Source organism: Peromyscus eremicus, chromosome 18 (genome assembly GCF_949786415.1).
Source record: "Peromyscus eremicus chromosome 18, PerEre_H2_v1, whole genome shotgun sequence".
Lineage (NCBI taxonomy): Eukaryota > Metazoa > Chordata > Mammalia > Rodentia > Cricetidae > Peromyscus > Peromyscus eremicus.
The window spans coordinates 12,894,824-12,917,552 of record NC_081434.1 but is presented as its reverse complement, the minus strand read 5'-3'; the positions used below and the strand labels follow the sequence as shown (position 1 = coordinate 12,917,552).

Below are 22,729 nucleotides of genomic sequence, written 5' to 3'. Positions count from 1 at the left end.
GCATCTGCATTGGGCAGCTCACAACTGCCTGTAACTCCAGCTCCTTAGATTTAATGTCCTTGTCTAGCATCTGTGGGTACTTGGACACATGTGACATACATTCACACACACGCACACACACAAAACCTTGTAAAAAGTATTTTAGCACACAAATTTTTACAACTACCAACTAATCCACCTATTTAGTGTGCACTTGATGTTATTAAATGTAGAAACACACAAACACACTCACAAAGAAATGAAGTGGATGGTGGACCTCTTGGTGAATTCTATCTGAAGCATCCCAGAGCCGCAAAGGAATACTGAAAGTCTTCTAACCAAGCTTTATTTGTCAGGGAGCAAGGAGGCACACAGTGAGGCTGATGGAGAACTGTCCAGTATTCTGCGGGCAGCTTGCCAAGTTCCAGCCAGAATTCAGGCTCCTGACTGCAAGATAGTTTTCTTGCCACAGCATGGTCTTTCTTGGATCTCCAGGATCATTTTGTCTCTCAAGCGATTTCCTCTTGATCAAAGAGTATGTCCTGCAGGCATTAAAGTGTAGGTCAGAATGTGGCCGTAGGGAAGGCAAGAGATGAGGAGTAAAATCTCTTTTCCATTCGTTGCTAATTAGCTCCTATGGAAGTCTCAAATCTGAAGGTGACAAATGATGGCAGTCCGACCTCTCTGAAAGTCAAGTGGCAAAAACCTCCTGGAGATGTAGATTCCTACAACATTACCCTGTCTTACCAAGGGACCATTGAAGAATCCAAAACATTAGCGCCTCGTGTTACTGAAACTCAATTTAAAGACTTAGTTCCTGGACGGCTTTACCAAATTACCATCAGCTGCATCTCTGGTGAACTATCGGCTCAGAAGATGGCGATGGGCAGAACAGGTAAGTCAGCCTCCAAAATATTCTTTGGTTGCCTCGATCATTCTCAGATATATCTCAGAATAGGACAAAATAATGTAGATGGGGACTTCTTCTCCTACCTGGCAAGTAGGGTCTTTATAACCAAGGATGCCTATAGAGTAGAACTCAAGCACAGAGTAAAATAAAGGGTTAATTACAACAGTTTGTCGTTTAAACAACTGTGCTTGGGTTCCTGTGTGATCTTCATGTTTTCCCTGCTCTCTGCTTTCTCATTCCACATCACCTAAGTAGCACAAATGTACAAGCACCAATGTCAATAGAGAGAAGATTTCTGGTTCATTCTTATAAAAAGGCCAAGTGGGCACTTAACTGTGTTTCCCATAAATAATTTTATGAATTGATGTCACTGAACGGTTATCTTGTTCTTTATTTGACTAAATTACTGGATTCCAAACCTTGGACACTGTTAAAGGGGTCATGATGTACTATGGCTTTTAAGACAAGGTTCTGCAAAGTACACCCTGTGGGCAAACGCACTTGGTGGCTTGTTTTTATATTTCTCTAAATGAAAAGAGGATCTTTCCAGGGTCACATATGTAGTTCAATCAAGGTTTGCTTGCTGACCCTTGTTTAATAGATGTTGCATTTTAACCAAAGACTAACACACACACACACACACACACACACACACACACACACACACACACAAATAGAACCCTTTAGACATGCTAATGATCTTAGTAATTTCACGTCAGGCCCTGTATAAACACTTTGCATTTATTGCAAGAAAACTGTAAGCTAAGAGCTGTGCTGTTAGTATAGACATTGTACAGATAAACTAGAGTGATTGAATAACTCGTTCACGGTCATCTGGCCAGAAGGTTCTGGAGCTTGACTTCAAGCCAGGTGTGTTCAATTTGAGTCCAAGCTCAATGTCATTAGAGGTCTTAAGTAAGAGCTATATGGCTGAAAGGGATCAAGAGGAACACTCCCCTTCAGAAGATCAGTAGACACTTAGTGGAAATGGCCTGGCAGCGGAACCTAGAAAGTGTAAACTTCCCAGCAAATAAAAGGGGGAAAGAAGGGATGTGAGAGAATGAATGACAGGAACAAAGGCTCAGAAGCCGGAGGAGCTCGGAAGACACAGTTCTGCAGCACACCCCCCTGAACACGCTAAAAGGGACAGGGAAGGAGGGAAGGTACCTGCAGGGAGAGGTCAAGGGTCGGTCTAGGAGGAGGACAGTTCTGAACTTGAAGAGACATGGCTGTAAATGAAGGACCTGGGGTTCCGTTTGTTCACTTTTGAAGAGAGTCTGAGTTGTTTGTACTCAAACATGCCTGAAACCATAATGCAAGAAGTTAGTTCTTTCCAGTTGCGATTAAACAAGTTAAGAATGTTTCATGACCACAGCATCTAGTATCTTTTTTAAAAGATGGTACATTTGTCACTGTCCCCACCATGAGATGCAATGTCAGTATGATCTCCAGGCCTGCAGACGAGCAGTGAAAAACAGCATCACGTCTCTAGGCTGTGAACAGCATTGCAAGAGAGTGTCTCACCTGAGGTACACAGATATCTGAAAGGGATATACGGGTGTACAATAGCAGACAGTGTGTTCTTTATATATTGCTTCCCATAAAAAGAAAACGAATATTCTTAATTTTGGTTTTCAATACCTTCTTGGCATATCCTTGTTTAGTTCCAGAAAAAGTAAGGAATCTGGTTTCATACAACGAGATTTGGATGAAGTCCTTCGCCGTGAACTGGACGCCCCCTGCTGGAGATTGGGAGCACTATCGTATCCTGCTCTTCAATGACTCCTTGGCGCTGCTCAACGCCACTGTGGGGAAGGAGGAAGCCCACTATGTCATGGATGGTGTGGAGCTCATACCAGGAAGACAGTATGAGGTAGAAGTCACTGTTGAGAGTGGAAACCTGAGGAATTCTGAGCGCTGCCGAGGCAGGACAGGTAAACAAACATGACTGGGTTTGTGATGGACAGAAATTAATTCATTCCCTGCATCACATAGCCACAGAGCTTGTATTTCTGTACTCCCTCAAGGTGAAGTATTATGAAGCTAACAGAGTTTCAAACATTTAATTTAGTCAAATTTGAACATCAGGCCTCTTTTCCACTGGTAACTCCATTATTTCATGAAAGAAAAGACATTTTAAAGACGTATTTTTATGATCTTTAAACTGTGTTGAGGCGCGGGGGGGGGGGGGGGGGGGGGGAGGGGTGGAGGGGGGGGGGGTTGTGTAGGTTATGTGCACCTGAGTCCAGTAGAGGGCAGAAGATCCCAAACAGCCAGAGTAACAGGAACTTACAAAATGCCCCCACAGGACCTGGTAAAATCCCAACCTGAGTGCTGGGAACTGAACCCAGGTCCTGTGCAAGGTCCTCAGTTTAACCACTGAGCTATCTCTCCAGCCCCAAGAAAAGACATTTAAATCACAAAACAACAGGAAAGACACAATCTGAAACTAAAGACTGACCTTCCAAAATGTGTTTGTCCTATGCCTTGTCCTAATATTGCCTAATTTAAGGATTTCTGGTACTGGGGTAGAATGATTGACATGGAAAGGGATATGATAGGATGACAGGAAAGGGAAGGTTAGGACACATGGATCTTGATCATTTCGCTGTCACCATTATATTGCAATTTCTTTGCCAGATCACACACTCCCCAAAACCTGTCTTCTCAACTTTCAAGTATGACAGTTATCCTTCCAAGTTCAACGTCTCTATGATGACCTTTGGGATGTAGAGCAGCCCATATTTGAAGTGAAATTCCTCTCTCTTTGTCTTGCCTACTGAAGAAATAACTTCACTGACTCAGTGTTCTTATGAGAAGAATGCCAAACAGGATGACTGTGTTAGCCTCTTAATTCACCAACCATAGCTTTCAGGGATCTTTCCCTTTTCCAAATATTAATGTCGGATGATGATCAAAAACATAGCCAGCACAAGCAAGACACCCCAACTACTCACAGGACAGGTGTCTTTGTCACCACCCCCCCCCAACATTTTTGCCAATCACTTCAAGCAATCTGGAAATGTAAGGTGAATAAACACTGGCGTCCAGCCTCATTGGCACAATTCTCTGGAGAACTCTTCCTCCAACTTTTTTTTTAATTTCATGCTCAGTTTGCTTTCAGATTACAACAGTCTTTCTTCAGTTTCTTCTGTGCAACCTGCTCTCCTAGTTTAGTTCTTTCCTGATAAGTTTCATGTCCATGTGGCTGGAGGGTGCAAAAATCTGACTCTGAGCACTACATATGTAGCAGAGCATCGTCCGTGCTTGCCTGAATCTACAGCAAAACTCTTAACTGTCTCTCACTCTGCACTTCTAAACATGAGCTGCAAAGCAATTCAACACTCTTTTGGGGCCACTGACCCAGTGTCCTGCCCCATTGTTTGGCCTGGACCCTGCATATTTGTATGGCTGCAACGACTCACATTGCTTCTTTAAAGTGACATCTTTCACATACTTGATTTTTTTTTTTTTCAGAAACATGTACCCTTGATGGCCTGGGTGGTTTTACAGATATCCTTAGAGTGAATACAAAAAATTGAACACCTTGATTTGCACAATTTTTTCCAGGATTTTCTGGTTTATTAAAATAGCAAACAGATGAAACATTTGTCTGATTATTCTTTATCAATACAAAATCGGGAGTCAGACATTGGAGTAAGAACCTGAATGATCAGAGAAGCTGTGGAGAAGCCACCAGTGACTTCCCATCTCTCCTGTTGTTCCTTCATCCAAAAGGGCTGAGATACTCTCTCAGCCCTCCTTACTTCCTGTCTCTTATCTGTCTCTTATCTCCAAAACCTCTATGGTTAATTTGGGTCAACTAAACTAACTCCACTCTATGACTCAAAGCAAACTTCATTGTCAGAATACAATCAAAATATCACCTAACAGCAAACCATTCTCACCGGCCACCTTGGGCCACAAAGAAGAGGAAATTTCAAGTCAAATTGTAGTTTTATACAATTAACTCTTTTAAAAGTTGGCTTCCCTAGCTGGGAAGTGGTGGCACACATCTTTAATACCAGCACTTGGGAGGCAAAGGCAGGTGGATCTCTGTGAGTTCAAGGCTAGCCTGGTCTACAAAAGGAGTTCCAGGACAATCAGGACTGTTACAAGAAGAAACCCTGTCTTTTTTCCCCCCATTTTTCTTTATTAAGAAATTTTCTACTCATTCTATATACCACCCACAGATTCCCACCTCCTCCTTCCTCCCATCTCCCAGCCTTCCCTCCCAAGCCACCTCACATCCCCACATCCCCTAAATCAAGATCTCCCATGGGGAGTCAGAAAAGCCCAGCACACTGAGCCTGGACAGGTCCAAGCCCCTTCCCACAATACCAAGGCTGTGCAAGGTGTCACACCACAGGCACCGGGTTCCAGAAGCCTGTCCATGCACCCAGGGCAGATCCTGATCCCCCTGCCTAGGTGCTCCCTAAACAGTTCAAGCCAAACAACCATCTTCCATATCCAGGAGGCCTAGTCCAGTCCCATGGGGGCTCCACAGCCACTAGTCCACAGTTCATGGGCTTCCACTAGTGTGGCCGGTCATCTCTGCACATCTTCCCATCATGATCTCCATGTTCCCCGCCTGCAGAATCCTTCCTCTCTCTCATCAATTGGATTCCCGGAGCTCAGCCTGGTGCCTGGCTATGGATCTCTGCATCTGCTTCCATCAGTCACTGGACAAAGGCTCTATGATGATAGCTAGGATATTCCCCAGTGTAGACCAGTCCAGGCACCCTCTTAAAAAAAAAAAAAAAAAAAAAAAAACAAGAAAAAATTTTTGCTTCCCTGTTGTTTTGTGGGTCCCATATTTTGCTGTTAACAATGTCTTCTAGATAATGATAGCATCTTGTAAAGAAATGGAAGAAATTAAGATTCTTTTAAGATAAGGGCTGCCCTTCCTAAGGTTATTATTATTCCTTTCCAGTTGCTGTCCTCTTCATGACAGAGCAGGGTCCTCTCAGAAATAGAAGAGCACTTGGTCTTTCTAAGCGTTGAGAGTAAGAAATACTTCTCACTCCACTGAAATACTCAAGCACAGTCTATTCATTTTAGTTTTATGGTCACAGGACTTTGTTTAATGATTTCAAAACAAGGATTCATGAGAAGAGAGAAACTCTCACAGCTGGAGAGATGGCTGAGGAGTCAAGATCTCACCCCACTCCTGCAGAGACCAGAACAGATGGTCTCTAAAAATTACTAATGGCTGTGACTGAATCAGTGACCCTAAGTCTCAATTGATTTTTTTTTTCCCCCTCAGTCCCCCTGGCTGTCCTCCAGCTTCGTGTCAAACATGCCAACGAAACATCACTGGCCATCACGTGGCAGGCCCCCGCAGGTGAATGGGAGAAATACATCATTTCACTGACTGACAGAGACCTCTTAGTCATCCACAAATCACTCTCCAAAGATGCCAAAGAATTCACCTTTATGGACCTGATCCCCGGACGAAATTACAAGGCTACTGTCACCAGTATGAGTGGAGATTTAAAACAGTCATCTTCAACAAGAGGAAGAACGGGTAATAATATCCACCATTTTTACATTTTTATGAAGGTCTATCCACTGAAATTTGCAAATATCCATTGAGTACCTAGTATTCCTGTTATGTACTTGGTGTGACATTGGATCCTTTCTATTGTATTTTCTATCTTACCAAGTTTCTTCTTTTGCTTAGGTATATTTTACTAATTGGAATACAGTAGAGAATATCCTTGCCATGAAGTTTTATTGCAAAAGAGAACAGAAAATGGGGCACTATTGAGAATAGGGAGTATGGTAGAAAATATTATTTTTAATTATTTAAAAAAGCAGGATATGTTACGTTGATTCTAATAGCTAAAGGAAAAGAGGATGTTGATATTGTCAGGAGGGGGGAAAGTGTCACTCAGGGAGGAGTATGGGATCTATGGTACAGTGAGGGAAATGGCTTTAGGAAGGAGAATGGATAATTTAGCTTCAGTGTCACCGGGGAGAGAAAGTACCTGAGTACTGATGCCAGCAGGTGCAATGCTGAGCCCTACTCTTAGAATTACTGTCCTTTTCTCAGCGATGTGGGGAGCAACCAAGACTGGTGTTAGCAATGTTTACGCTCTGGATAGTCTGTATCGCCCCTCTTTCTTCAGCATATATATAGATATATATAGATATAGATATAGATAGATAGATAGATATAGATATAGATATATAGATATAGTATGTATGAGTGTTTGCTTGCATGTATGTATGTGTGCCTGGTGCCTCTAGAGGCTGGAAGAGAGTGTCCTGTTCCCAGGAACTGGTGTTACAGATAGTTGTGAGCCAGGCTGTGGATGCTAGGAAGCAAACCCAGGTCCTCTCCAAGAGCAGCAAGTGTTCTAAACTGCCGAACCCTCTCTCCAGCCCTTTTACTTCTCATTGTAAATTGTACCTCCCCAAAACATGGCCTTCTGAAGTCATGCTCTTTCTGTTTAGCTCTTCTTCCAACTTAACCACCTGTCTGTCTGTCTTTCCTGTCTCAGAAATTCCAAGTGGGAGGGTGGTCCTTTATCCTGAAAGATAGTCTTTAAGTTCTTTATTGAAGAGTCCCAGGGACAAACTCTCTCCACTTCTGCTGTGTGTGTGTGTATGTGTGTGTGTGTGTGTGTGTGTGTGTGTGTGTGTGTGTGTGTGTGTGTATGTGTGCCTTTATGTTGCTGTCAGTTTTGCAAAGCAGTTTCCTATGCTTTTGTCTTGTGCTGCGAGATATTTTTTATCAGGACACTGGAAGCTTTTTTCTAGTTTCTCTGGTACTTACTGTCTCTGTCAGAAAGCAGGCTTCCTGTCTAATTCTTACTTTCCCATGAGAAGTCCCTTTAAGGGGGCTGCTCTAAGCCCCACCCCCTTTACCTCTGGGGCTCTGCAGTTTCAGAGGAGAGATCGGTACAGAAATCCTTTTGCTCCTTTACCTGAGATTTGTTGGGACTTCTGTTCTTTTGGATTACTGCCTTTTCTCAGTCCTGGAAATGTTCAGCTATTGGCTCTCCAGTACCGTCGTCTCTGGCCTCCTTTCCATTCCCCATCTGTAGCACAGAGACACACACAAGCTTCACAGTTCCACATCTTTGCTTCCTGGTCTGCAGTCTGCATGATTTCTTCAGCTGTGTGTTTCACTCATGAATTCTTTTTCCAGCTCTCTCTGATCTATTAAATTCGGTTACATTTCTGTTCACTTTTTAATATTCTCTTTGGTTTTCTCCTATCTATATATGTTATTTTGCCCTTTAGTTAAATGTATACATACACTCACATACACACATTGAGCAAGATATATGTTTTAGTTGTACTCTTTTATAACTATATATAAATTTACATGTTTGTTTTGCATTTTGTCCATCATTATACTGAAATCTGAACTCCTCAGCAGTCAAAGAATATTGTCTGTTGATTTTTGCTGCTCTTTGCTCATAGTGTTTTATTCCTTTAAATGTTTCTCTCTCTCTCTCTCTCTCTCTCTCTCTCTCTCTCTCTCTCTCTCTCTCTCTCTCTCTTTCTATAAGCTTATATTCCTGGGAATCTTATTTTATGACAAATCTCTAAGACTTTGTTTGAAGTGCATTTCAGAGAGAATTTTCATTTGATTCTTCCATGTACCTAGGACTGCTGTCAACTCAGACCTAGCTTAACTTAATTAGCCGATGGGGTGGGGGTGGGGCGGGTTTGAGCACCCACATCGGGGATTTCCAGTTGTACGCACATGGAAAAATATCTCAAGGTTAAGAATGCTCAAGAAGGTTTGGGCTTTAGATCCGTGGCAGAGACATGACCCAGCACATATAAAGTCATAAAATCTAAAAGAAAAAAATCTCAAAGGAAACTGTTTTCTCCCGTAGATGCTAAGAAGGCTGCCGCGGTGTGGGAAGTAGGGAAGGAATAGTCTCACAGGATGTAATTCTATGTAGGATCAGCCATCAGCTCTCTCAGCCTGAGAGAGTCTCACACTTTACCTCCCATCCCCAGGATCCCCCAGTGCTGTAAAAATCAAAGAGTGAATTCATGTCTGAAGCATTCGCCTAAGGCAATGGTTGGCTTCAGTTCTTCAGTGGCCGGCCGCTTACTTACCAGCCTCTGAGAATGCCTTATATGTTCCTGACATTCTTGTTTTATTTTTCATCCAATATGTGGGATCCGTTTATTGGAGTGATTTTTTTTTCATGGCAAATAGTCTAGCATAAAGGTGCAAATGAAAGCCCAAGACATTGTTTTAGACCCTAATATTTTCATCACCCCTATTGCTCATATTGTTGGGTGATATTGTAAGTATAATATAGTATTTGTTTAACTTTGCAGGGAAATGTTGGTCTCTTTCCTGCGGCAATGAAAGCATTTATTTTCTTATATTTTGAAGTGGGGGTCTCACTATGGTGCCCAGGCTAGCCTCAAACTCGTGGGTTCAAGAGATCTTTCTGTCTCAGCCACCCCATTAGGTAGCTGGGACTATAGGCATATCATGCCCAGCTAGATTATTAAATTTTACACTTCTATCAACAATGTATGAGAGCTCCAGACAGCACGTGGTCTTGTGTCTGTCTATGTTGTCTCTTTATCTTAAAATTAAGCCATTCCAGTAGGTGTGACATCTAACGGCTTGAGAATCCTTTCCTGTGCCTTTTCACTATTATCTCCTTTGGAAAAGTTTACAGTCAGATGTTTCGCTCATTGTTCAATACCATTGTTTGTTTTCTTAGCAAACAAATGGGTATGTGGTGTACGCATGTGTAAGCCGGTACACTCACACACATGAGTGACTGTGTGGAGTCCAGAGGTTAACATCAGGCTGTCATCTTGCATTTTTTTCCCAGTTTTTTTTTTCTTTTTTAATTACATTTGTTTATTTATAGTTCCTTATCTATATGCATAGATACATATCTATACACACATACATATATATGTATGTGTATATAGATGCATATGTACATATATATGTATGCATATATGTATGTGTATATGTATATATGTGTGTGTGTGTTTGCATATGTATATGCATGCACATATGAGAAGTAAAGGAACTATAAACTATTAAAATTTCTTTGTGAGTATGTGGGCAGGGACACATGCCGCTGCACGTGTGAGGTGATCAGGAGACAATGTGTGGGAGTCGGTGCTCTCCCCTCCTGCCACGTGAGCCCCAGGGATGGAACACAAGTCTTCAGACTTGCCAGCAAGTGCCTTAACCTGCTGAGCCGCCTCACTAGCCCGCACCTTAACGTTCCGTGAACGTGAAGCTCAGCTACAGCTTTAGCGGGCCCGGCCGGCCGGAGACCATCACAGTACCTGGTTTTTGTTGTTGTTTGTTTTGGTTTTTGTTGTTGTTGTTGTTGTTTGGTTTTTTGTTTTCGGTTTGGTTTTTCGAGACAGTGTTTCCCCATGTAGTTTTGGTGCCTGTCCTGGATCTTGCTCTGTAGATCAGGCTGGCCTCGAACTCACAAACATCCCTCTGCCTCTGCCTCCCGAGTGCCGAGATCCTGGTTTTTACATGGGTTCCAGGATCCCCGCTCACTCCGGTCCTCAGGCTTCACCCACAGAGCCAATCGCTCCAGCCCCACAAACAAAAGTTTTGAGATTTCTTGATTCTTACACACAATTTGGAAACACCGTGTTGAAAATGTTTTCTTCCGGTGTGGGGCTCGTTTTCTTACTATTGAATTTAGTGTGTTTTGGTGAGTAGTGGTGCTTAATTTTGATGTCTGGAATTTGGTCGTTCATAGACAGTGCTTTTGGTAGCACACTCAAAAACTCTGCCTAACAAAGGGTCACAGAGACTCTTCCTTGGAATATTTAGAGCTCAGACTTACACTGTAGGCTACAAACCGTTCTTGTATTACATTTTAATTAATTCATATTTAACATTTTCATATTAACATAGCATTTAATATTAATATAGGTCAAGGTTTCCTTTTTCATATGCACATCTAATAATTCCAGAGATATTTGTTGAAATGCTATCCTTCTTCACTAAATTGTCTATGAATGTTTCTAAAAATTAGCTATATATATGTAGTCTATATATATATATACATATATATGCATATACACATATATACACATACTTATCTATATGCATAGATACATATCTATACACACATACATATATATGTATGTGTATATAGATGCATATGTACATATGTATGCATATATGTATAGTACATATATGTATGTGTATATGTATATATGTGTGTGTTTGCATATGTATATGCATGCACATATGAGAAGTAAAGGAATTATAATTATCAAAACAGTTCAAACTAAACATACATATATATGTATATAAAGGGAGAGACTATATATGTATGTATCCATTGATCTTTTTCTGGACTTCCCATTCTTTTCCATCCCTTTATCTGTCTGTCTGTCTGTCTGTCTATCTGTCCTTTGCCAGTTTTATTTATACTGTCCTGATTACTATAACTTTCTGGTAAAATTACATGATATTTGTCTTTCAACTTCATTTCTGTGATTAGTGGGGCTTTTGAGGTTTTGTTTTATTTTGTTTTAACTGTTTTGATAATTATGTTCCTTTACTTCCCATATAAATTTTAAATCAGATGGTTCTAAGGATCTATGTATGGTAACACTTTCGGCCAACATGTTTGTGTCTTAATACAAAGGGTAATGAACTTTGTGAAGGGAGTCTGCTAAAGCTCTGATTATTGTAAGTTAAGAAAGAAGCACAAAGAGAACCAGCTTCAGTATCTGTGACCATCAGCTGATCGATGGGTTGGAAGTGGCCATAATTGATAATTTAGAAAAAGGTCACAGGCTGAGATGAGAGAGCCCTAGCTTGGATACCTGGCTGCTTATTTATCAAGCTGTGGTGTAGGCTAGAAAGCCTATATTCTATGATCTTTGGTTTCCTCATTAGTAAAAGAAATATGAAATCAACTTTATAGACACTTACACATATCAGATAATATAACCTCTAAAACGCCTTCTGCTCTAACTGAAAGGTAGTAGGCATTCACTCCTTAATATAATTGTCGTTACTATTTTATATATTCTATAGCCTATATTACTATGGCATTTTTATGAACAATAACAATAGCCCTTTGGAGAACATACTTATAAGGAAGAGACCAACTTGTTAGACCATAACCTAACTACCAGCTTGAAGGTACCATTGCCACCCAGGAACAGTCATTGGCTCTGGTGGATTACATGGTTTTGTGTTCTTATAGAATAAGCATGGATAAGATCATATTAAATAAAAAGGTTCTCTAACGAAGCAGCCTTTGTTATGTAAACTTCAAAGTCAAAGCTCATTAAGAAGCATTATCGTCTCATTATTAGACCTTAACTGACTTTGATCGAAAGTTGTTGAATAAACAGCTGGTTGAAGTGATTGAACCCTGTAGAGAAATAAATGTCCATATGCCACAAGAAACAGGGTGAAAAGCCCATGCCAAAAAACAACAACAACAAAAACAAAACAAACAAAAACAACCATGTTTTTTATCCATAGCACTTTAGTCTGTCTCCATTTTGACCCCTCATTCTTATACTACCTTGGAGTGACGGAGCGTAATGATTTTTTATCTTCTTTCTACTGCCTTTTAGTGCCTGCCCAAGTGACTGACTTGCATGTTACCAACCAAGGGATGGCCAGTAGTCTGTTCACTAACTGGACAAAGGCCTTAGGAGATGTAGAGTTCTACCAAGTGTTACTGATCCATGAAAATGTGGTCATCAAAAACGAGAGCGTCTCCAGTGAGACCAGCAGATACAGTTTCCACGCCCTGAAATCCGGCAGCCTCTACTCGGTGGTGGTGACCACGGTGAGCGGAGGCATTTCTTCCCGTCAGGTGGTGGCGGAAGGAAGAACAGGTAAGAAATGCAGATGCGTGTTTGCAACTTCCAGATACAACAGTATGTGGAGCTGCCTCCAACAGGAAGTTTTTAAACATCCTAAAATCAGGCCTCTCTGTTTCCTTCCTTCCCAAAAGCCAGGTTTCCTTACACACAGAGGTACATGGTATGGAAAATTGGCTGAAGCATGAGGACAAGAGAGAATACTCAGCTTTCTTGTATTTCCAATAACCACATCAAAGCCAGAAAAAACATTTCAAGTCACGGTAACCACTGGTGCCTGAACTTAGCCCTACTCTTGGGTTGGTTACCTTTGAAACTGTTTTGTTTTTTCAATTTAAAGTTAAACAAGTAATGAACTATCTTCCATGCACATAGTCTTATTTTCAAGACATAAAAGCAAGATGATAGTCACTTCACACTGTCAAAGTTGAATTGATGTAATTCTCAAGTGGCATATCTAGAATCTTGCTATGTTGCGCAGGTTGGATCTGAACTCTCTGGCTCATACCAGCCTCCTGCCTCAGACTTTCCAATAGTTAGGACAACAGGAATACACCATTGCACTCCTGTAACAGTCACATATATATTTTGTAAGCAACATCATCGAATGCTGAGTGCTGAATGCCACCCACCCCCCCAAAAAAATGCTCCTGGCATCTAGTGTTCCTTGTCAAATAAAACTGTGAGCTAAGATGACAAGTAAGTATCCTTATGGTTACTGTGTCAGAGAAGCTCAGCGCCCAAAAAGCAAGTGGAATTTTTCTACATCATACATTGAAAGCGCATAAAAGTAATAACGTATTATTTCATATATTATATGAAATTTATGTCCCAGTTTCTGAGGGAAAAAACACACAAACCCAATTGAAGCTTTGATAGCAATGGTTAAACTCAGAATCAGTTCAATAACCTTGACCTCTTCATTTTATATAATTATTATAAGTTGGATTCAGGCTTCTCTATAAACCCAGTACTCAGATACTAATTATCAGTTGTGGTGTCATGGAAAAAATCTCTTTCCAAAATCACCAATCTCACCTACTTAATTAACTGCTTGCATTAATTTCAGAGGAGCAGCTAAGAAACTGAATGCATGTCTCTTGGTCTTAATAGAAATTCACTCATGTATACCAGTGCTCCCTTTCTGTGGCACTAGGCTTAGGAAAGACACCTGTGTCTTTCTTGATACCTTCTTTCTTTTCTGGTGAGAGTTACTGGCACCATGATTCAGTGTAGTATAGTTGGGGTGAGGACTGAAAAGCTGGGAAGGCCTTTGCATCGATCTTCCAGTGAGTTGCAGCCTGTGTTAAGTCTGGTTAGACCGACTTGTGTCCTGCTGCACAATGGTGCAATGTGGTTGCTCCTGACCAGACAACTCTATCGATTGATTCTCCTCCAAGTAGAAATCAGGGATCCAGTCTCCTACTACCTGACTGTTTCCTTCCTCCAGATTCTCACAGCTCTTTCCACCTCTGCAGAGAATAAAGGTAGAGATCAGACATGGCCCGGAAGCAGAGGTGTCTTTTCCACCCACATTCCACTTAACGAAACTGTTGCGTGGCTGTGGCTAGTTACATCTGACTGTAGGGGAAGCTGAGAAATGTGGTCTAGATGAGTTTTAAGAGGAAAGGAAGCAGTTGATGAGCTAGTCACACTCTGTCCCAGGTTAATTTCTATTTTAAACATCACAAAGAGCTGGGAATGGACCTAGGGATAGAGCATTTGTTTCACATACACAAAACCTTGGCTTCAATCCCAGTACCACCAAAAGAGAAAAATTACCACAATACTAATAAATATACCACAAGGGCTATCCAACCCATTATAATGTACCAAAGTAGTATAGTATCTGATATCACTTGAAATCAGTGAATATTGGGAATAAATGAGACTTTATTTTATAAATCATTTTTATTCCTGTATTTTAAGCATAATCAAAAATATCACTATTTGGTCCATGATACACAAAAGAAGCATTCATAAAGTGTATGAGAAAGTCTATGAAGGATAATTATAAAATTTTGAGAACAAAAATTATGAATGTTAATTCAACTGTTGTCCTGAGAAAGGGAAAATAGAATACTACTGTATACACATAATGACTAAGGATTTCAGAAACTTTCTAGTTTATTACAGTTTTTACACAGCACATTATAAAATAACTCAATGGCCAAAGTCATAATGATAACCATTAGCATTTCTTCAAATACTTGATATATTTCTCAGTATCCAAGTAATTTTGAAAAGTCTTCTTAGACCTCACATAAGCTTTCACAGAGTTGAAGCAGGCACACGAAAACCTCTCCAGCCTAGATAAAAAGGTAGGAACTGAAATTTAAAATATCAGCTATTTGGCCGGCGGTGGTGGCACACGCCTTTAATCCCAACACTCGGGAAGCAGAGCCAGGAGGATCTCTGTGAGTTCGAGGCCAGCCTGGTCTACAGAGCGAGATCCAGGACAGGCACTAAAACTACACAGAGAAACCCTGTTTCAAAACACACACACACACACACACACACACACACACACACACACACACACACACATACACACATACACACACACACACACACACATATAAAGATATTTGTGCAATCTAATCCCAATTTGAGGAAATATTCATTCTAGAGAAATACCAAGTAACTTTTGTATCTATTTCATCTTAATCAAGTGAGTACTTTGGTGGAAAAAAACTCCTGATAATTGTATCTTTTCTAAATAGCATATGGACAGCTCATCAATTGTGTGTAAGATGGACTTTGGGCGTATTAGATTATAAGGACACTCAGGTTTCACCAAGTCAAACCCTGTCTTTTATGTGCGATGCAGTAGCCCTGACAATGATGTGAAAATGGCCAGCTAAAAGTTAAACAGCCCGTGATGAACACATCAGGGCAGACTATGTGCACTGTAAGAGTTCAGTCTGCCATCACCAAAGGCAGTACTATGAACTAGATACTTATCTCCAGTACATAATGAACTTCTTACTCAATACCCCAGTTACTAATCTCTCATTTTCAACTTGTAACTTAAGCCATCTATCTCTGTCTGTTCCACGTTTATATACCTGGAAAGTATTTGACATTTCTTGGCAAATGTTTGTGGTGTTGATCTCTAACTAATACAAGCAAAGGATAATCATGTCTGACCTCGGAAAGATAGTTTTCCTGGCTGTAGCTTCCTCTGCCCAGTCTACAGATGGACAGGCTTCCAGGATGTGCTTTTAGGCTTCTGGCCACTAGAGGGCAGAAAATGCTTTACAAAGGGATAGAGCCTCCAGGTGAACTTTCTATTAAACGCCCCAGGAATAAAACAAACAAACAAACAAACAACAAAAAACCTGGTCACACGAAAGTTCAAAGGCAACCAAGTCTAAGTTTTTCAGAAAATCCGAGGAATTTTTCTCCTTTACTCTCAAGTATCTTTGTTTTTGTCTGTTTGGCTTTTGTTTTAATGAGTTTGGTTCAAAGTGATTAATTTGGACTGTTAAAATCTGTGTTCCCTTTCCCACCAAGACCCTCCCGGCATACTCCCATAAAATGCCTCCTAAAACACTCCCTACACAGACACCCCGTAGTCACAGTGGCAGCATGCTTGGGTTATGAGGCGTCTAAAAGGCCTCCTTGTGGGGTTTTTGTTGGTTGGTTGGTTTTTTCCATTAGCCTTTTGGTGAAAGATGGCTTGTCTTCCCAAAGCCCCTAGAGATCCTGGTACCTCCTTAACTCCCTGGATCAACTCAGATCTCCCAGTCTAAGTTTTCATTGAGCACAATAGTTAACTCAGATTTCTGATTCCGTTTTCTCTGAAGAAGAATTCTTCCTCTTTTTTGAACTCACAGTCCCTTCCAGTGTGAGTGGAGTAACAGTCAACAACTCCGGCCGTAATGATTACCTCAGTGTTTCCTGGCTACCAGCGCCTGGGGATGTGGATAACTATGTGGTGACCCTCTCCCACGATGGCAAGGTGGTTCAGTCCCTCATCATAGCCAAGTCTGTGAGTGAGTGTTCCTTCAGCTCCCTCACCCCAGGCCGCCTCTACAATGTGACCATAACCACCAGGAGTGGCGATTACGCAAGTCACGCCTTCAGCGAAGAACGGACAGGTAAGAATTGTGAGGGTACAGGGCTCTACAGACACAGAGCAGTTCTGTGTGGTTCTGAGCATCATGGACCTGCAGTGGTCCTGGATAAAAGGCAGTCAACATCACAAAATTGCTCTGGAGTCTTTCTATTTTAACTGGAAAAAAAAAACCCTCAATATGTTACATTTACAGGAAGATTGCCCTAACTTTCATAGCCAGAACACATATTATATTTAAATAGGACAATAAATATTTCTGTTTGGGGAGTGTTCTTTGAGTACCGGAACATGGGTTCATATATACTAACTAATCCTTACACAGTCCTTTCTGAGATAATCATTATTATTCTTATTTTACAGATTAGGAAACCAAGTGTTAAGAAGATTAAGTCAGGGACTAGAGAGATGGCTCAGTGGTTAAGAGCACTGGCTGTTCTTCCAGAGGACCCGAGTTCAATTCCCAGCACCCACATGGCAGCTCACACCTGTCTGTAACTCCAGTTCCAGGGGACCCGACACCCTCACACAGATATACATGGAGGCAAAACACCAATGCACATAAATTTTTAAAAAAGAAAAATGAAAAAAAAAGGAAAGTTAAGTCGTTTGCCCAACTGTTTATTACTGTTGTTGAGCACCTGGGACGTTTTAGATCTTGGGTTTAAACTTAGGTCTGATTCACTCCAGAGCCCACAAAACTCTCAGCTCTATAGTCTTTCCCAAAATACGTGTCAGTCAAGACTCCTGTGCCTCCTTTGCACACAAGGTAAAAATGGTACTCTTTATAGTTCCTAGACTAGGGAGCTAAATTCTTAGCAGATGAACGACAGGTCTTTGATGTGCCGGAAGGAACTAAGTATAGGCAGCCACCGTTTTTTCTCGATGCATTCACACTTTTCTGGGGTTTACTTCTGAAATTTCTGCTCAAGGTTGACATCAATATTTTGTCAAGTCTTTCCCACTGGACTCTGGGTTGACTCTTGCACCTGAAACTATTCTTTTCCCATGATCATCTGGGACAATGACGTCATCCTGTTAGTGAGCCTAGATGCTGCGGCTAAGTAGGAACTTGGTGCCTTCCTGGGAGATGAACAATCAGAATCAAGGGTTTCCACCCGATTGCCCACAAGGAGACCCTAGAAACATAGTAACCCATAAAGTTGTGAGGAGTAAGAAAGGGTCGGCAATTTCTTTTAATGCTTGTTTTCAGTATTTTTGAATTATGTGTGTCTTTGCGTGGATATATGCACATGAGTGCAGGTGCTCATGAAGTCTAGTAGAGGGTATCAAATCCCCTGGAGCTGGAGTTGCGAGTGGTTGTGAGTCAGCTGGTACGGGTGCTGGGAAACAAATTCAGGTCCTCGGTAAGAGCAGTAAGCACTCTTGACCTCTTAGCCATCACTGTAGCCCCTGCGTCTTTGAGGATGAAGTACATAGCTTTCTATCTCATAGACTTTGTGCCTCCTGTCCCCTGTTAAGAGCCACCTGCTTGCATGGTTACCATTGAAATGGTCCTTCTGGCTTCTTATTTGGAGATCATGAAAGTCCCAGAAACCAAGTGTGGCTTTTCCAAGGTCACGTGTCTCAACTGTGGCAAAGTTCAGCTATTACATCAAACCAGACTTAGAAGCACTATTAGGGAACAGAGATTTTTCTCTACCACCAAATAACCTAAAGTTAATTATACCGATAATTACAGCTGTGACTTAGACCTGAGGAGCCGATTTTCACTCCCAGAGTAGCCTTATTGAGCATCATATTGATCAACTCGGGGCCTAAAACTGACTAGGAATTAAGGTTATGTCTCCTCACTACCAATCTGTGGCTTCCTGTCCACCCACCTCACTAGAATTCTCTATCCACATGACTCTAATATTGCAAGGCCTTTTGCTAAGATTTTCCCAAATGTGAGAAAAGCTATTTTCTGCTCAAAACAGCATCTTGACTCTTGAACAGTGTGAACTTGGATTTTGTGCCTGACTGACAGAGGCCAATGACTCTAACAGGAGGCTCGTGTCTGAGTTGCTGCGGGGCTGATTTAGGCTGGCTGTCTTAATGCTCTTTAACGTTTCTAATGCTCTTCTCCTCCATGTGGGTGAACAGACCAATGTTTCTAATCCTGTGTTACATCCTCTCACCGTGCATTAAGACAGTTCTCACAAATGACTTCCAGTTCCACCTGCAGAGTCCTTTATTGACTTAGCACCATGCTCGGCTACTTCTCCTTCCTGTAGTAATTGCTTTGCCTTCAGTAAGTTGTCAAATCACCGACCATTCTTAGTCTGTGCCTACAGTGCCATTTCAGAATTTCTCATCTCTGCCATGGCTAAATGCTGACAGAACTCTAACTGGTCTCAGGTAAAGCCCTGTCTTTGTTCCAGACCTGTGGTGTACTCTGTTCTAATATAAAGCCGATCAGTAAATATAATCCAACAGAAGATATCAATACAACCTGTATAAAAGCATCATAAAAAAAATAGGGTTTAAGTGCCCAAAATGATGGAGTTTCTGGCTGTTTTATGATTTGGGAGAAAGGAAAAGAAAAGGACATGGGCTTGGCATATGCCAGAGCAGACATCCTGTGACGTAAACCCAACTCCTACAGGCCTAGAGGTGTTCAAACGAGCTAAAAAACCCAGCTAATTGGAAGAGAGGCTTGGTGCTCGGATCAAGTACAGGCCTCTTGTCAATGCTTCCCCCTGTGAATATCCATGTCTGCTTCTAATCAAATAGAAGTAGACACGGGGGCAGAGATGGCTCAGTCGCAAAATGACTGCCACGCAAGCATGAGGACCTGAGTTTGGATGTCTAGCACCCACATAAAAGCTTGGCATGGTGCCACACATCTGTGACAGTCGAGCTTTGGGCCTGGGCTGGGGGAGGCAGAGACAAGCGGATAGGAGGAGATAACTGGCCAGCCAGCCCAGCCAGATTGACAAGTTCTAGGTTCAGTGACTGAGCCTCTCTCAAAAAATAAGGTGGAGAACAAGTCAAGGAACATTCTAATCTCCGGCTTCTACATTTGCTCAAGCACACACACACACACACACACACACACACACACACACACACACGCACACACCATGTGACATGTATATACACCCCACACACAAGAGAAAGAGGACTTGTCATTTATTCTTGAATCAAAATTCAGCCCTAAATTGAAAACTAGACCATCCTTTAACACCAGAACGGCTGCATTTTGCAGTGTTCCTAGTAAAGTGCATTCTCCTATTTATGGAGAAGGAAAACATCGGCCCATGGAATCGTTTGTTTATATATCTATTGGAAACAGACTCAGGTTGACAAAATAGCATTAGTCATAGTTCTTGCTTCAAAAAAAAAAAAACACGTCAGTTGACACTTTGATTTTTCTAGGCATCTCGCTAGTAATTTTTATGAATTTAAAATGGCACGAGAAACCGCTGCCTAAAATAAAAGCTAGTTAGGACATTGACAGTAATCTGTATCCAATCACATGGTTCATGCCTAACTAATCCATCCCACGATAGCCAACATCCTGACTCATCATGCTCATCTCTTTCTTGCATAGCTTACTTATGTACAGTCCTAGTTTAATAAGGCTTTAATTTCTCAGTTGTTTTAACATAAGAAGGCATTTTATGTATGTAAGAAGTATGTAATCTTTCAGGGACTTGAATTTTCAAAATTATCATTGTGTTGCTTAGATTCACTCACAGTACATATTTTTATATGAAAAGCAAGAGACCCAAAGGTCTGTGTTTCGAGTTCATAAGAAATGAATTGTGAGAACTGTGTGATAGTTCACTGTGTATACACAACAGTTCAATATGTAATCTCTGTGGAAGGACATGAAAGACATCTCCCATAGCTGGCTGGGTCCAGTTTTCTATTTTGCCCAAGGAAAACAGAATATCATTGCACTGGGGTCTGGGTTTGAATTTCTTTGATGACTAGTGACTCATAACATCTCTTTATATATGTACTCATACAAGTTTCCTCTTTTTCTTGGCAACTTGAGCCACCAAGATATGCCATGGTCATTAATATCTGCACCATCCTTCATATTAGGCACTAGTTATTATTTTAATGTTTCATCTTATAAGAGACATTCTGTTGGTTATTATTAGATTAGAATGTATTCATCAGGTTTTGCTAAAAGGTCATTTTAAGTAACATAACCATATTTCCCCTTTGTGATGTACAGGTCTGAGATTTTTCTTTTAAATGCACACAATAAAAACTAGCTTGTTTGTTTTATTGTCTCAGGTTGGTATCATTGATCAGCTGCTCTCCCAGAACCACTCAAGCTTTCATTGTTCTCTTTTCCAGTGCCTGACAAGGTCCAGGGAATCAGCGTCAGCAACTCTGCCAGGAGTGACTACTTAAAGGTGTCCTGGGTCCATGCCACCGGAGACTTCGACCACTATGAAGTCACCATCAAAAACAAAAACAGCTTCATTCAAACCAAAGTCATTCCAAAGTCAGAAAACGAGTGTGTATTTGTTCAGCTCATCCCTGGACGCCTGTATAGTGTCACAGTCGGTACCAAAAGCGGACAGTATGAAGCTAGTGAACAAGGGAATGGAAGAACAAGTAAGTGGAGGGGTTATCAGAAGTATAGGTGACCAGACTAGTAGTAAGTTCATGGAAATCCTGAGTTTCTTCTGCTTTCTGACTACTCAACTATAATCCCAATAACTCTCATCTCAGGCTGTGGGAGGCCAGCTCCCACCTTTTCAAGGGTTCTTAAAAGGAGGAGAGAGGGATAAGAAAATATTAGATAGAAAGATAGCAAAGAGGAGAAAGACAGAAACAAAGGACAGCTTCGGGAGGACCTGGGTCAATACCCAATGGCCTTTTCCATTTATTCAAAAGGGCTTTTTATAATAATGCCAAGGGATGAGGCAAAAGACCTCCCCCTTGCTAGATTAAAGCACACTGCACAGCCAAGTGTAGACCTTTCCAAACATCTAATAACTACACCAGTGGTCAAATCATTTTTGAATGGGTCTAAGATGTCTATATCAGCCTCAGCTGCACCAAGCTCTTTTTTAAATCAATAAACTCTTGATGCAACTGCATCAAATAAATCTGTAAACTCCTGATGCAACCACATCAAACCTAAAGACTCCCTTAGCTTCACCAAACCACAGTTCATCAATATCAACAGGTTAACATAATTCTAGCAAGAATATTACAATACATATTTACAATTCTTACAAACTTACATCCAAAAGCAAACTCTCAACAGGACTACTTACACTTTACAAACTTTAGCAAACATCTGGAAGTGATCTCTTAACAGAACTGCTTATATTTTCTTCTAACAGGACAGAGGGTACATGAATCATGAGTCACCACAGTTAAAATTGTAGGTGAAATAAAAAAACTGCTACATTTCTGAAGTTTGAAGTTCAAAGTCAGTTCTGACAGCAGTTTTAAAGTTCCCCTGAGCCGGGCGGTGGTGGCACACGCCTTTAATCCCAGCACTCGGGAAGCAGAGCCAGGCGGATCTCTGTGAGTTCGAGGCCAGCCTGGTCTCCAAAGTGAGTTCCAGGAAAGGCGCAAAGCTACACAGAGAAACCCTGTCTCGAAAAACCAAAATAAATAAATAAATAAATAAATAAAGTTCCCCTGAAAGTTTGAAATCAGAGTCTAACTCATCAGTGTCTCTGGGGTCTTTGTATAGCAGTCCCATTGCCAAAGCTTGTTGCAGTGCAACAACCCAGTCCAAACAAGTCTCTGCGTTTTTCGGTAGCCTTCCCTAGGAGAGCTACCCTAGGGTGAAGGTGGAGTTATTGTACTGAGCAGCTGTAAAACTCTTTGAAAAGCTTTCTGCTCAGCTAGTAGGAGTCAGGAAACTGTCTCTTAAAGGAGCCACACAGTGGTTTGCTGCTAGCAACCAGAAGTGGTGTGGCTCTGGGCTCCATTTACATTCTAGCTTT

At 41.3% G+C, this 22,729-nt stretch overlaps 1 protein-coding gene across 1 annotated transcript in view; it reads left to right on the top strand.

The window, feature by feature from the left end:
- The window catches only part of Ptprb (protein tyrosine phosphatase receptor type B), a 102,785-nt gene that overhangs the window by 44,584 nt on the left and 35,472 nt on the right, over positions 1 to 22,729 (top strand). The window contains 6 exon segments of the mRNA XM_059245799.1: positions 611 to 874; positions 2,554 to 2,823; positions 6,156 to 6,416; positions 12,467 to 12,733; positions 16,558 to 16,821; positions 21,114 to 21,377. Coding sequence (XP_059101782.1) covers positions 611 to 874; positions 2,554 to 2,823; positions 6,156 to 6,416; positions 12,467 to 12,733; positions 16,558 to 16,821; positions 21,114 to 21,377 — 1,590 coding nt within the window.